The sequence below is a fragment of the Podarcis vaucheri genome (assembly GCF_965113315.1).
Source record: "Podarcis vaucheri genome assembly, chromosome: 7".
Classification (NCBI taxonomy): Eukaryota; Metazoa; Chordata; class Lepidosauria; order Squamata; family Lacertidae; genus Podarcis; species Podarcis vaucheri.
This window is the reverse complement of record NC_138765.1, coordinates 68,081,084-68,097,237: the sequence shown is the minus strand read 5'-3', so window position 1 is coordinate 68,097,237 and position 16,154 is coordinate 68,081,084. Positions and strand designations below refer to the sequence as shown.

Sequence of the window (16,154 nt, the reverse complement as noted above, 5' to 3'; positions counted from 1 at the left end):
TTCCTCCTCAAAACACGTGCCATGCGCTGACTGTCAGAGGCTGAGGTACATGGGGACACACCCGCTCTAGGCATGGGCATGTGAGCGTGAGCAGCTGTGGACTGGGGCAAATGTGTGTCTTGTTTGTGTGTGTGGAAGATTATACCCCCAAAAAACTTTTGCAGGTGGGCAGTGTGCAAAAGGCACTCATGCCCTCCATGCAGGCAACTGCTTGGCCACTGTGAGAACAGGATGCTCGACTAGACGGGCTACTGGCCTGATCCAGTTCTTATGATTGGTTTTTTAGCAGAAGCACCAGCTCCCCTCTTTTCAGACTGGTCCTGATGAACAAAGTTGCTCTGTCCAGATCTGGGCAGAGGGCAGGTGACCTAAGGAAGGGCAGGTGCTCTCTGGAAACCCAGTTCTGTGTCATGTCTGAAATCGACTTCCACTGGTGAATTGGACGTGTCCTGGAATCGGGCAGCAGAATCTCAGATTCAAGGCTCTTGGGAAGCAAAGCTTGGAATAAATGTCTCACTGAGAACCCAAAGCTAGAGAGTCGCTTCCAGGCATTTTGGACCATCCTTCTCCAACTTGCCACCCTCCAGATGTTTTGAACCACAACTCCTATCTGCCCCAGCCAGCAGAGCTGTGTAGTCCAAAATGCAAGAGAGCCTGCTATATCAAGCCAGCCTCCTATTCTTACTCTGACCATTATGGGAGACCCACAAACAGGACCTGAGCACAAGCACCCTTTCCCTTCCTGCTGTTTCCAGCAACTGGTATTCAGAAACATGACTGCCTCCAACCGTGGAGGGCACCAGGTTGGGGAAGACTGTCTTAGCTTGTTTTGCCAGATGAAGCCTGTGGGGTCTGCACCATAAAACTGCACCAAGGAGCAGAAACTGGGGGTGGTGGGGGATAGATGGACAAAAGGAGACTCAAATTTGCAGCTGCTAATCTATGTGTTCCAGGTGTCAATCTGGGAACAATTCCTATGGCTGCCTGCTCATCTTGCTGCCTAGGTGATGCTCAACTTCACAGCCACCCATTCCTGGCCTGTTTTCCCCCCTCCTTAGCACTCTTTAAACTGGGCAGCTCCAAAAGAAGAGGATGGGTTCTATTCAGTGAGATTTTGCTCAGAGTAGACCTATTGAAGTGAATAGTAACGGCCCGTTTGTTTCAATGGGTCTGAAAGTTAGTTGAATGCCACCCATTGTTTCCAAATAGAGAACTGACCTCTGCTAAGGGAGGCACCCTGGCCAATATGGAACTCACTCCCATGGGAGGCAGTGATTGCCGCAAAATGAGATGGCTTTAAAAGAGGATAATAAAAAATTCAGGGAGGAGAGCTATTTTGGCTATGCTCCTCATCCAAGGATGAAAGCAGTAATGCTTCTGAAGGCTACTTGCTGGAAACCCCAAGAGTGGTCTTGTGTTCAAATCCTGATTCTGGGCTTCCCATCGGGGCATATGGTTGGCCACTGGGAGAACAGGATGCTGGACTCGATGGGCCATAGGCCCTCTTTCCTATGGCCCATTGAGTTCAGCATCCTGTTCTCCCAGTGGCCAACCATATGCCCCGATGGGAATCCCAGAATCAGGATTCGAACACAAGACCTGCTTTTCACCTGCTTTTCCTTGTTGCACACAAGTGGAGAGAGTGAAGGGAAGCAGCCTCCTTGCCCCCCCCCCGGCCATTCTCTAGCCCCTAAGCTAACTTGCTCTGTGCCTCTTTACTCCAGCTGCCCTCGGGTATATTGGAGGATGCAGTCGCCTTAGCCAGTGTGGAAGTAAGATGAAATTGCCTCTTTGGCCAGATTTTGCACATGGAATGAGGGAGAAGGGGGGGGCATCTTCAGGTAGTGAAATGGCTTGGGATGGCTTGGACAAAGAGATTTGGCTGGAGTGTGGCAGAAGAAGGAGATGCTGCCTGATCATCCACTCATTTGGCTTCATAAGTTCTGATATAAGCAGAAAGCTTTGGGTTCCCTGGAGCTCAGGGTGGGCTTTGACATATCCCTTTGCAAGGTGGAGCCTGTTCCGTTGCGCAGGAGACAACTCTCAGTGTGCTCCTCTTTCACCTCCTCCATCCCCTGGCACTCACCTAGTGCGCAGGAGGCCGGCTGCACTTGGCCATCTTTCCAGTTCGGTCTGGGACCATGGCAGCGGCCTGCGATGTCCCTTTGGCTCCCTGCCTGCCTCAGTCACATGGAAGGGCCATGACGCAACAGCCGTCTGTGCTGAGCCGGCCAGCGCTGCTGTCTGGGACTCTTGGCTGCCTTGAAGCTGGGCTTCTCCACTGCTCCCACCTCGTCCCAGCCTAGTGGAAGTGATTGAAGTAGCAGCCTGGGAAGGCCTGGCTTTTTCCTCTTTTCTTTTTTTGTTCTATTTGCGGTGTGAGCAAATAGGCAGCCTGAGCCCCCACATCCTCTCTCCCTTTTGTCGGGGCTGGCTGGCTTCCAGCCGACAGCTGCAGCCACTTGGCCCTCTGGCCTCTCGGAGACGCCCTTTCTCTCTTTCCGCTTCTCTTTCTCTCTGCCAAAACATGGATTGCTTATGACCTGAGTGGCCGTGTGTGTCTGTTAAAATGTGTGAATTCCAACATTATTCCAAACCCGTGAAAATCTAGGGCTGCGACATTGAGTTGATTTAATGGGACGGACACGGGTGGCACTGTGGGTTAAACCACAGAGCCTAAGACTTGCCAATCAGAAGGTTGGCAGTTCAAATCCTCACGGCGGGGTGAGCTCCCGTTGCTCGGTCCCTGCTCCTGCCAACCTAGCAGTACGAAAGCACGTCAAAGTGCAAGTAGATAAATAGGTGCTGCTCTGGCGGGAAGGTAAATGGCGTTTCCGTATGCTGCTCTGGTTTGCCAGAAGCGGCTTAGTCATGCTGGCCACGTGACCCAGAAGCTGTACGCCGGCTCCCTCGGCCAATAAAGCGAGATGAGAGCCACAACCCCAGAGTCGGCCATGACTGGACCTAATGGTCAGGGGTCCCTTTACCTTTACCTTTACCTTTACAAACATTCAGAATAAATAGGCCAATGCGATCTCGTTGCCATTTCAGCAATACAGCAAGGGCAGGGTCCTGTAGCGTACTTCAGTGGCAGAAAATCAAATAGAGGAATTTGGCTACTGTCTTGGTGAGCTCCTGGTCTCTCCCCTGTAATAAGAAGCGTATAACCTCCGTCTCTGCTTTCCATGTTGGAATACATAGATGGTCTAAAAATTGATGGCGGAGATCATCATACATTTAAGGGCCATGTGAGCGAGAGTTTCCACCAGGTGGGCATCACATGGGCAGATCCCATCTCCTTCTGCCATATCCGCAAACCTACCCCAAAGGAGGTTAGAAGGATTACAATTGAACCTAGCCAGCAAAAAAGCCCTTCTTTCTTGCGGGTTAAACAAAAATTGTAAATAATTAAGGTTAAATTCCTGCGCCCAGGAGAGTCGAAAATAGATGAGCCAATTTTCTGACTCAGCGGAAGGCAGCTTTCCAGGTTCCTGTGCTTCTGTTGAAGCGGCTTGTGCTTTGCTTGGGGATAGCAGGCAGTCGGGCCAGCGCCTTCTCTGCCCTAAGCCTCGCCAGTACAGACTGCGAGTGCCGCACAGGTCAACAGAGCCCCGAGGCTGCCCTTCTGGAGGTCGTCCCTTGGATGAGAGGCATGCTGGAACTTGTCCTGTCCAGGTGCTCAACCTTCCTGGCTGCGTGCTGTCCCCCTGAGCCACTCCTCCTGAACTTTAGACACACAAACACACCGAAAGAGCACTCGTTCCTGAAGGGGTTGGTCTCTGTTGTGGTGGCGGCGGCGGTTGCAGAGGGGTGGCATCTTGCACAGAGGATCCCACTGCTGACTCTGGAAAGCTTGGCTCCTGGAGAGTCGCGAGGAGGAGGAGGAGGACGAGGAGGAGGAGGGAGAGAAGCCCCTTCTAGTGACAGGCAGTCCTGCCGCAAGCGAGGTATGGAAGCTGCTTTTGGGATGCCTTTCTAGAACCGCAAGATTGTGAAGTTGGAATGTACCCAAATGATCGTCTCGTTCGCCTCCCTGCAATGCAGAAATTGCAGCTCAAGGGCCCAGAAAGCACAACCTGCTCTTGTGCAGGAGGGCTTGGTGGGTGTCGGAGACATTTGGGTTTTCTGCTTGGGTACCAAGCCTCGCTGGTTGGCTCACGTCCATCTGGGGTGCCAAAGGGGGTTTGTGAGGAAGGGGGGTTTGTCAGAACTGTTTGCCCCTGCATGAAGAAAACGGTGCAGAGGAGTGCTTGATTCTGGATGCCTGTGGAATTCATCTCCCCAAGGGGAAAAAGACAGGTGTTCAAAAACGGTGTTCCTGGGCAGGTGCAGAGTGTGTTTCCTTTGGGGAGAGGTGCTTCCTTGTCTGCTTGGTGTGCTGCAGGATTGGGTGCCAGCTTGTCTTGGGCAGAGTAGACCCTCCGCTGCTACTGCTGCTGCTTTGACCAAGAGGTGGTCCAGTGGCAGAGGACATGAAGTGACCTTCATGAAAGACAGTGTGGTGCAGTGGTTAGAGTTTTGGACTAGTTTGTTGGGCTAGTCACTGCTGTTTGGCCTAACCTACCTTTACAAGGTTGTTGTGGGGATTAAAGGAAGAAGGGGGGAAAACCATGGACACCGCCTTCAACTCCTTGGAGAAAAAGGTGGGATACCAATGCAAGAAATAGAATCACGGAGTCATAGAATTGTGGGGTTGGAAGGGACCCCAAGGGTCATCTAGTCCAACCCCTTGAGATGCAGGAATCTCAGCTGAAGCATCCATGACAGATGGCCATCCAACCTCTGCTTAAAAACCTCCAAGGAAGGAGAGCCCACAACATCCCGAGGGAGTGTGTTCCACTTTTAAAATAAATATTAAATAATAATTCGCCTGAACATGTTATTTGCAAAGAGCAATTTATCCCTTTCTCGGTGCAATTTGCAAAGGAGGGGGGGAGGCAACCTGTGCTAAGTAAACTGGTCCTGAGTTGCTTTGGGCCCTATTGTGCTTAGTGCTCGAACCTTGAACCGGTAGCACGGTTGGCAGCCCGTGCCAATCTACAGACAAGGCATTCTACTCTGGCAACCCTCATAAGCAGCTGCCTTCTGCACCAGCCGCAGCCTCCAGACTGAGCCCCACCCAGTTAGGCTGCCACGTGCGTTGGCAGCAGAAAAACATGGCCGAGCGTCATTCCGGTGTTGCAGCCACCCGTTCCAGCAACAGGTCAAGTGGAAACGTTGCTCTGCGAGTTGGCAAGAGGGGTCAGCCTGTCAGAAAGGCCCACACCCCTCTGTTTCCCAGGGTGGAATGTCACAGTTACTTGGGGGGGGGGTGAGGGGGTGGCCTTCTGCACGAGCTCTGAGGTGGTCTTTTCTGCATCATTGTTTTGTCCACATCGTGTGGACTTTGGACAGGAGGTGTCTTGGTCAGGTTCAGTCCTCCTCAAATAGCCTGGCTTTTGCCTGTCAGAATTTGATGCTGGAGCAGTTTTGCCATGGGGGGCGCGGATGTCTTTCTGTATTGACCTTGCCAAGCCCCACTCCACCCCCTAGTGATGGGCAGCACTGACCTGGGGGAGGAAAAATAACTGAATTGTAGAGTTGGAAGGGACCTCGAGGGTCATCTAATCCAAACCCCTGCAATGCAGGAATTGCAGTTAGGAGGAGAGTTTCCCCATTATTTAGTCACATGGTGGAGCAGGAATGCCAACTTGGCCCGCGACTGTGGGTGCCTGGAGCCATGGCTGCCGTGCAGCATGCAAGGCCCTGGCACTGAAATTTGTGGGTGCCTGGGGAATTTTGTGGGTGCTCAGGCACCAAGGGCCCCAGGGAATTGGCACCTATGTGGTGGAATCACTGTCACCCTTTTGTCCTGGTTTAAGTGAAATGATGAGCTTATATACCACATTTTCCTCTGAGGAGCTTGAGATGGCATACATGGTTCTCCCCCCTCTTCATTTAATTCCCACAACAACATTGTGAGGTTAGTTAGGCAGTGACTGGCCCAAAGTCACACCCAGTGATCTTCATGGCCAAGTGGGAATTTGAGCCCTGGTCTCTCCCAGGGCCTAGTATGACACTAATCACTACACTACGCCAGGTCTCAACGGATGTGGCATGTATTACTTCTGGAAGGAACACACTGATGGCTATTGGCAGGCAGAAACAAACAGCCAGTGTTTTTTGCTGCACCTGTGGCTAAGACGGCTACCTGGCTGCCACAATTTTGCTAGCCCCTCGGCCAGTCACAGCACAGGAAAAAAGGCGTGTGAGGAAGGATGCGACCGAGGTTTGTAAAATCCTGCATGGTTTGTTGGAAGTGGGGCAGTGGGAGCAGCTTCCCCCCACCCCTCTTTGGATGCCAGAGCTTGGGTCCATCCATTGCAACTTAATGGCAGGAGATATTCGAAAGGAGGCGCTCCTTCGCACCTGTGGAACTCATCACCACAAGATGCGGCAAGGGCTCCTGGTTTCGGTGGCAGCTAAGCCAGTGCATGGAGAGAGGCTCATCAGCAGCCAAGACAGCTAAATAGAACTTCCATGTGCAGAGAAAGTCTACCAGATTCTGGGGAGCAGCTGCAGGAAAGGCCTCGTTCCTTCAAGTCTTTCCGGCAGCTTCACAGAACGCATCTGATTGGCCACTGGAGTGGATGTTTGCCTTCATCCGGCAGTCAGGCTCCTCTTTTGTCAAGAGAAAAGTCCCAGCTGAGCTGTTCTGTCGTCTACTACACATAGGGAAGTGGCAGCTGATGCAATGATATGTGCCCAGGGATGCCAATCCAGGCATGCTGCCACCAGGATCTTCACTTTGCACCTGGATGGTGGCATCGGCCTGCCTCGTTTTGTGGCATGGCTCTGGTGTGTCCCCTCCTCTACCTCTCTGTTAAGTGACCCCCTCTCCCCTGCCATCTCCCCCCACCGCCAGTCCAGGATTGCATCAAGGTTTGGCAGGCCTGGGCATCGCCCGCTGTTTGGTCCCGACTAAGAAGAGCCTCCTGAGCTAATTTCAAGGAGGAGTAAACTTGCTGGAGAGGGAATACCCCAGTGAAGGTGTCTTGCCTCAAACCTCACTGATGGCAGAGGGCACCAATGCAGAAGGGAGAGAGTGAGAGCAGTGCAGTGCAGTGGTTAGATTGCTGGACTAGGGCCTGGGAGACCTGTGTTCAAATTCCCGCTCAGCCATGAAACTCACTGGGTTTGACTTTGAGCCAGTCACCTGTATCTCAGCATATCCTACCTCACAGGATTGTTTTGGGTATTAAATGAGCAGGGGGAGAACTATGTGCCACATTGAGCTCCTGGCGGGGGGGGGGGAGAAATTCAATAAATAATACCCAGATAAGCAAGCCAGTCTTGTCAGCTGAAAGCGGTCAGGGGGAGAATGAAACAAAACTCTGGACATGCTCAGAGGCACCTGGCTAAGGACAGCATAATCTGTGGCTGTGTCATTATTGTTATGTACTGAAGTTCTCACCCTGGGCCAGCAGGGGGATACTGTAGATAGTTCAGGTCCACATATGCAAATAAGGGATCAAAAGTGACGTTCAGTGATTGGATAGTTACAGAAAGTTGTTACAGTTACGTTGTACTGGAGCTCTATATAAGCAGGCTGGCTGAACCCTTCAGTTCAGTTCTGTTCTGGCCTGTGAATAAACAAGAGCTGTTTGGAGAATCGCTGTGTCGTCTGATATGTTCACCCACAACTTAACAGTTATAGTGGGCCATTTGCCTGCTGAGAGCTCCCCCAAAATCTCAAGCATAGGTAACCTCCCTGCCTTGCAGCATAGCAGATGTCAACTGATGCAGCTTCCCCAACCCCCCCGCTCATAAAGACAAACTTCACCCGCCCGCCTCCCCTTCTCCCTAGCTGTTGTAATGACTGTCTGCGAAGGGACACGCCACCGAGAGTGCTGCGTGCGACGTGCTCTGTGTCAAAACAGTGTGAGACACACTTGTTTACAATCCCACGCCCGGCTGTGGAGATTTCCCTTGACTCATCACCAGACGGAGTGTTTCCTGTGAGTTAGCCGGGATGTGTGGCTGGCTGGTGGATGACTGGCTGAGGAGCTGGTTCCAGGCCTGCTTCGACTCAACTGAAGGCTTGCCTGGGCTGGCAAGATCCCAGAGGGCCCCACTCCAGGATACTTAAAATAAATAAATATTAAATGCATTTATGTCCCAGCTTTTTCTCCAACAACTCTGCGAGGTAGGCTAGGCTGAGAGGCAGTGACTGGCCCAAGGTCATGCAAGGAGGCCAAGTGGAGGATTTGAACCCTGGTCTCTCCCAGGTCCCTAGTCCAGCACTTTTCTAACCACTACACCACATTGGCTCACAAATATATATAATATAACTATCTTGATGGCAGAACATCGGATTTCTTGGCTCTCAGGATTTTTGACTGGAGATGTTTTTGAGTCTTACCTGGGATGTTTTGCATGTAAAGCAGATTCTGTACCTTCCAAATCTGGGGCAACAGCTCCCCTCTCTTCCGCCACACTCCAGCCAAATCCCTTTGCCCAAGCCAGCCCAAGACATTTTGCTGCCTGAAGATGCTCCATCTCTCATTCCATGCACAGAATCAGACCGGAGAGGCAGTTTAATCTTACTTCTGGCTTAGGCAACGGCATCCTCCGATATACCCGAGGGCAGCAGTTTAGCCTAAGAGGCACAGAGCAAGCTAGCTTAGGGGACACAGAGAGAATAGGGCAAGGCCACTGACTCATGAGGCAGCTGCTTCCCTCTTTCTAATGATAGGGCTGGCCATGCCCTTCCCTTTGCTCTCTTCACTTGTGTGCAACAAGGAAAAGCAGTTGGAAGTAAGGACATAAAAAGAGGCTTGCTGGATCAGGCCAGAGGAGGCCCATCTAATCCAGCGTCCTGTTCTCAGTGTGGCTAACCAGATGCCCCGATGGGAAGCCCCAGCACAGGATTTGAACACAAGACTTCTCTTCCCTCCTGTGGTCTCCAGCAACGGGATATTCAGAAGCATTCAGACCTTCCAGGTGTCCCTATTTTCCAGGGGCAGTCCTGGATTAACAGAAGCTGCCCCGGTTTCGGATTTGATCTGGGAATGTTCCGCTTTTCCTTCGGGTGTCCCTATTCTCATCAGAGAAATGGAGGGGACGTCTCTGTTTTCATTGGGGAAATGTTGGGAGGGTACCGTAAACTATGAAACTTGCCCAGGAGGGGGCAGTGATAACCACCAGTCTGGATGGCTTTAAAAGAGGAGAGGGCTATCAATAGCTATTGGACACAGTGGCTTTGCTTTGCCCCTGCAGCCAGAGGCAGCAGCAGCAGCAACAACAACAATTTATTATTTGTACCCCGCCTATCTGGCTGGGTTTCCCCAGCCACTCTGGGCGGCTTCCAACAAAGAATAAAAATACATTAAAATGTCACACATTAAAAACTAATAATAATAATAATGCTTCTGAATACAATGATACCTCGGGTTACATACGCTTCAGTTTACATACGCTTCAGGTTACAGACTCCGCTAACCCAGAAATAGTGCCTCAGATTAAGAACTTTGCTTCAGGATGAGAACAGAAATCGTGCTCCGGCGGCGCGGCGGCAGCAGGAGGCCCCATTAGCTAAAGTGGTGTTTCAGGTTAAGAACAGTTTCAGGTTAAGTACGGACCTCCGGAATGAATTAAGTACTTAACCCGAGGTACCACTGTACCAGCTGATGAAATTCTCAAATCATCCGGTTGGCCACTGTGAGAATAGGATGCTGGACTAGATAGGCCTTTGGCTTGATAAAGGCAGTCCTCTTTTTATGTTCTTTTATGTTCATAAGGCAGCTTGCTATGTAGCTTGACACAAATGGAAAAATGAGCGAGGTCCCAACCAAAGAAGAATGGCAACTTAAACTGATTGGATATGCGTAGCTTGTGGACCTACCATATAGAATAAGAGAACAAGAAGAACATATGTTGAAAGAAGATGGGAAAATGTTTATTGAATATATGGGGGGGGGGAACTGTGTACACTTGAAAGCATTGGCAGCGTTAAGATAAATTCAACAGTGTAAATAAGCTTTGATGGATGTATTAATGGAATGCTGAATGGTTTAGTTTATGTAAAATATGTTTTGTAAAATGAATCATGGAAAGAGAAGAAGGGAAGTCATGGATATTTTAAGGTTGTTTAAATGAATGTTTTAAAATGTAAAACAGAAAATTTAATAAAAAACATACCAAAAAGAGGGGGGGGGGTTTTGGAAACTTAATGCCCTGCTGGTTACCGTTGCTCCTGCTCACCTGGGGGGAGGGGGAGGGAGTGCCTCCTTCCCCGCCCCTCAATGCTGCGGGCTTAGGTTCCAGCTGGGAGAGTTTCCTGGCAGAGACAGGCGATGAGAGGAGGGGAAAGCCAGAGCCAGCCGCTGCAGAGGCAAGTACCAGCAAGCTGGACGGCTCCTGCGCTGGCAGCGGATTGCGGCCTGTCTGGGCCCAGCCTGGCAGGAGCGGCTTTCGAGCCCTTACTCACTGCAAGCCCCAGAGATGCCCCACCTGCTTAGTCAAGGCTTTGTCACGGCTGGGATGCCTCCTTCAAATCCTCCCGGAGCCATGAATCAGCCAGCCAGCTGGGGACAGGCTCTCTCTGTCCTGCCCTGGTCTGCAAGACCTGGCTTGGAGGGCAAAGTGGGGCCTTAGGGGTGAGTTTCTGGGGCTGGAGCGGCTAGCAGCCACCTGCCGCCCTCCCGGCGGTTGCGTTTCCTCCGGGGAGGCTCCCTTGTCGCACCTGAGGCTTCTCTGTCCGGCCGGGAGAGTGGCATTCGCTTTCAAGATGGCCGTTGAAACAGCCAGCAGCTGTTGGTTCCTCCCTCGTTCTCCTCCTCCACTGTCTCCAGCCCTTTCTGTGCATTTGCCACCGATGTCTGGTTGCCAGCGGGTCAAATGTGTTTCATCTCCCGTCTGAGCCACCTGCTGATTCCGACTCCCTGTATCTCCGGGGCTTCCTGTTGCTTCAGCTGCTGGCTCGTTGGCCCTTTCCCTCCCTCTCAGCTTCGAGTGCAGAGAAGGAAAAGCCTTGCAGGAGACTGCTTTCAGCAAGGCTCGGACTTGGGGGCTGCCACGTGGCCTGCTGGCTTTTCAGCCAGGAGCTTGCCTGGCTGCCTTGGTTTGTATCTGAAGGGTGTTACTCTAGGAACAGTAAGATGGGAGGGTGGCCTGGCTGTTGCACCTGGTAAGACAGACAGGCATCGCATCGGCTCTGTAGGAAGCGTGGCGCTGCACCGGGTAGACACCTGGCTGCCTGTTCTGGGTTATGCTGGGGAGCTTTAAAATGGCGGCAGTAACTCCCGCTCTGGGGAAACCTTTTGTGAAAAACGTATCAACAGGGCACCGAAATGATAATATTCGAGGCAATAAAGTTGCATCTTAAAGATGCAAATAAAGATCATTTGCATATGTCTACAGTGGTACCTCGGGTAACATATGCTTCAGGTTACATATGCTTCAGGTTACAGACTCCACTAACCCAGAAATATTACCTCAGGTTAAGAACTTCAGGATGAGAACAGAAATCATGCTCCGGCGGCACAGCGGAAGCAAGAGGCCCCATTAGCTAAAGTGGTGCTTCAGGTTAAGAACAGTTTCAGGTTAAGAACGGACCTCCGAAACGAATTAAGTACTTAACCTGAGGTACCACTGTAGCTACTTTCCGTACTTTGAAGGACCAAGACCCCAAGGTGGTTTTTGCTGTCCCCCTTCCACTTCCTGGGCTGCCTTCTGGTAGGAAATTCTCCTCAGACCCCCTCTGACTTTTCGTATTTTGTCAAGGAATTGCCCGCCTGTTTTCGAGGGTATCTCAAAGGCTGGACCCTGAGGTTGTTGGTAAAAGATGGATGCTGGTGGACTCAGGTCACTGAATGCTGATTTCTGCTCTTGCTTTGTGCAACTGTGGAGTGGCTGAATTGTCTGGCCTGCACCACGATTGCAGTACATTTTGCCCATCATGTCTGAGCATGGAAATCTGTATGGCTTCCAATGAAATAGCACTTCTCTTTTCAGATATCATAGAGTTGTAGAGTTGGAAGGGACTATGGGGGTCACCTAGTCCAACCCCCTGCAAGGCAGGAATCTCAACTGGATCATACCTGACAGATGGCCATCCAACCTCTACTTAAAAACTTCCCAGGAAGGAGAGTCCATCACCTCTCGTGGGAGCCTGTTTTGCTGTCTAACAGCTCTTACTGTCAGAAAGCTCTTCCTTTCTTGTAAAAGGTAAAGGGACCCCTGACCATTAGGTCCAGTCATGACCGACTTTGGGGTTGCGGCGCTCATCTCGCTTTATTGGCTGAGGGAGCCGGCGTACAGCTTCCGGGTCATGTGGCCAGCATGACTAAGCCGCTTCTGGCGAACTGGAGCAGCGCACAGAAACACCGTTTACCTTCCCGCTGGAGCGGTACCTATTTATCTACTTGCACTTTGATGTGCTTTTGAACTGCTAGGTTGGCAGGAGCAGGGACAGAGCAATGGGAGCTCACCCTGTCGCGGGGATTCGAACCACCAACCTTCTGATTGGCAAGTCCTAGGCTCTGTGGTTTAACCCACAGTGCCACCCGGGTCCCTTTCCTTTCTTGTACAGTAACTTAAATCCATTGGTTTGGGTCCTATCCTCCAGAGCAAGAAAAAAAACCAAGGAGAAATGTGGGCACTATTTACAGTCTGGGAAGAATCCAGGAGATCCCAGTTCAAATCCCTACTTAGCTATGAAGCTTACTAGGTGACTTTGAGCCGGTCCCTCTTCTCCCAGTCTAACCTACCTCAAAGGCTTGTTGTGAAGATAAAATCACAGGGGGGGGGGAGAATCACTCTTGGAGAGAAGGCAGGATAGAAACAAAATAGAAACACAGAATTGTAGAGTTGGAAGGGACCCTGAGGCTCATCTAGTCCAACCCCCTTGCAATGCAGGAATATGCAGCTGTCCCAAACAGGGATTGAACCTGCAACCTTGGTGTTACCAGCCCTGCTCTCTAACCAACTGAGCTATCCAGGCTGACATGAATAGCATACTGCAAAATGTCTGTGATTGCAGCTTGGCAGTACAAAGTTTGGGGTGCACAGCATTTGGATGAAATTAGTTAGGCGCATAGGAAGGTGTCTTATATACTGAGTCAGGCCATTCATTGGTCCATCTAGCTCAATATTGTCTTCACTGACTGGCAGCAATGGCTCTCCAGGGTTTTCAGGCAGGGGACATTCCTGGCTCTGCTTGGAGCCGGTGTCGGGGATCGAACCTGGGACCTTCTGCATGCGAAGCGGATACCCTACCGCTGAGCTATGGCCTTTCCCATGAGGGCGGCTGGAACTTGAACTCTGATGTGGCCCAAACTGTGTTGGGACAGATGGAAGAGAGGCCCTTGCAAGGTATTTCCTTCCAGAAGTTTGGCTGTGATCAGAGACTGGCAGCAAAATGAAGTTTGAGCGAGCCTTTCTCATCCCTTGACTGTTCTTGGTGACAAGCCACAGGAAACCGGCTGGTTCCCAAATGCTGGATTTGAAATGATTGTGCCCTGACAGAGGGTCTCTTTCAAGCTCACCTTTGTCGATTTTGAGGGCGAATAGTCTGTGGGCTTTTGTCTGGTCAGCATCCTTGTTCATCACACAGAGATTATTCAATGCTTCAGGCAGCATCCGATAGCTACCTCGATGCAGAATAAAACAAGTGCCTTTAAAATGAAGTAAGAGTGTAGTCCTCATGGTTTTGGAAAGGAGGTTGACCTAGTCTTTCGTCAAGCCACAGTAGTAGTTCAGTAGCAGTGAATGTTGGGCAGCTGAAGAAGTTATATCATTGCCTTTCACTTCAGTTTTGATAATAAGCTTCAGGTCCAAAATACAAATGGTGAATTTCAAATTCAGGGTTGACAGTGAAAAATCTGACAATTTCAAAACCTGGCAGACCCTTCAGTGTTTGGCTCACAGACCAAAACCAAAACAAAAACAAATGGTTAGCCAATTTCTAGCCAAACCTTCAAATATTTGCTGAATATTCTCCCTATTTCAATAAATCAAATGCTGCTTTCAACATTTGCCAATGTAGGAAAGGTAGGCATGGCTTGGTGTTGAGGAATTCGACTGAATTGACAGCTGACCTGCAATGGCATATTTGATATTTGACATGCAATGGTGCCCAGTAGTTTGCTGAAAGCTTATGAGGTTTCATATTTGAACTGCCAAGAAGGGCCAAAGCGCTCAGATTTTAGCCTGGGACACCAACATTTCACCTTCAAAACAGGGATGAGAACAGAAATGTTAAGCATTTTTAAATATTGGTTTTAGGTTTCAGCAGAGGCAATTCCAGTAGCCTGGGCTGCACTGCCCCCTCCTGGATCAATCTGACATCTCCAGCTCCCAAGGTGCCGGATTCAATTCCTGCCCGCTGCACTGTGGTCACAACTTCTGATATAAGCACACCTGAGACAGAGGAGGCCGTAGCCTGTCAGAGGCAGCGATGGTTCTGCATCCTCAGGAGGGGAGCGGGCTCTTTTGCTTGGATCCTGCTGATGGCATCCCAGTGGTTGGCCACTGCGATAACAGGATGCTGCACTAGATGGGGCATTGACCTGGTCCAGTAGGTCCTCTTTTTCTGTGCTTGTGCCATTGTTGTACGTGAGGTCACAGGGCACCAGGCAGCCCTCAGCCCGACTCGGATGTGTGCTTAAAAATAGCTCTCTGGGATTGCTGAGCAGCCGCAGGCATCCAGGGTGTCCCTCACAATCGGAGGAAGCCTTGTAGCCGCTCTTGCATTGTTCTGCTGCAGACACTTGCTTCCGGCGCCTGTGTGGGGAGGAGCTTTGGTAGGCCAGGGCCACCGGCAGCCGCCTCTGTGAGCCCTGGGGGTGGGGTGGCGCACGTTACTTCAGGCACCCCTCCTGTGACAGGGGCTGGGACGTGGGTGGCAGGGCATGAAAGGCCAGCTTTTTACGAACGGTGAGCTAACAAGGGAGCGAAAACAGCTTGGGAGTTTGCACAGAGGACATGTGCAGGCAGCCAAAGGGAGATCCATCCCCCAGTGGAATGGAAGAGAAGGAGGAACGGAGAGATGCGGCAACAATCTGGATTGCAAACGAATGTGAAAGAAAGAGAAACACAAAGGAATACATTTCCCCATAACCTGTACATTTGAACGATGTAGAAGGAGAACCCACTAGCAGTTGGAAAGTGGTGCATGCCATTCTCCCATCTCATTCAAGCCCAGGGGTCAGCAAACTTTTTCAGTAGGGGGCCAGTCCACTGTCCCTCAGACGTTGTGGGGGGCCGGACTGTATTTTGAAAAAAATAAAAATAAACGAACGAATTCCTATGCCCCACAAATAACCCAGAGATGCATTTGAAATAAAAGCACACATTCTACTCCTGTAAAAACACCAGGCAGGCCCCAAAAATAACCCAGAGATGCATTTTAAATAAAAGGACACATTCCACTCATGTAAAAACACGCTGATTCCCGGACCGTTCACGTGTCGGATTTAGAAGGTGATTGGGGCAGATCTGGCCCCCAGGCCTTAGTTTGCCTACCCATGTTCAAGCCTTTAAACCTTGAAATTCACATGGGGTGGGGAGAAGTAAACGAATCATCGAGAAACTAATTTGGCTTATCCTGGTTGGAAATGATTTGGAGAAATCTGGGATGGCTAGGAAGAGGAATGAAGCTGGCTTGCTTCTGCTGATACAGTATAGAAGGTCTACATTTGCATCTGTACAGGAAAAAACCCATCATTTTGCAAAAGGTTTCGCCTTTTTGCAGCATCAGTCAAGGGAGGGCAAGGTGCCCTTAAAGAGTGAGCAGGGAATCAGCTGTGGACTGGGGCTCACATCACCGCTGGCCTGTTAGCTCTGCTGCCAACATGACTGCAGGTGATGGATGTTGGAAATCCAAACCCTGCATCAGGGAGATGACTCTCCTCTTGGTCCTGGAATTAGCCCCCGGCTTGACCTTGCTGTTTCTCTCTCCCCTCCCTCCCCCCTCCCTCTGCCAGGTATGCCACCACGCCGAGTGCCAGCAGCTGAACCACAACAGCCCCCTCCACTTGTGTGAAGCGTGTGACGGACGCTTCCACGGTGCCATGCATTTTGACGGGCACATCCGCTTTGACCTGCCGCCGCAAGGTGAGGGGAAAAGCCCAAGTCACGCGGCTGGGTCAAGGACAACTTGGCACGGCCTCCTT

General features: G+C 50.9%; 1 protein-coding gene across 8 annotated transcripts in view; it reads left to right on the top strand.

The window, feature by feature from the left end:
* The window catches only part of PLEKHG5 (pleckstrin homology and RhoGEF domain containing G5), a gene marked incomplete at its 3' end in the record, with an annotated part of 102,060 nt that overhangs the window by 41,933 nt on the left and 43,973 nt on the right, over positions 1-16,154 (top strand). For 7 of the 8 annotated variants that reach the window (XM_082229864.1, XM_082229862.1, XM_082229866.1 and 4 more), the window contains one exon: positions 15,966-16,095. In XM_082229864.1, the coding sequence (XP_082085990.1) occupies positions 15,966-16,095 (130 nt within the window). Of the gene's footprint in view, positions 1-3,789; positions 3,948-15,965; positions 16,096-16,154 lie in introns of those variants that run through there. The other variant, XM_082229868.1, reaches the window with a different exon arrangement.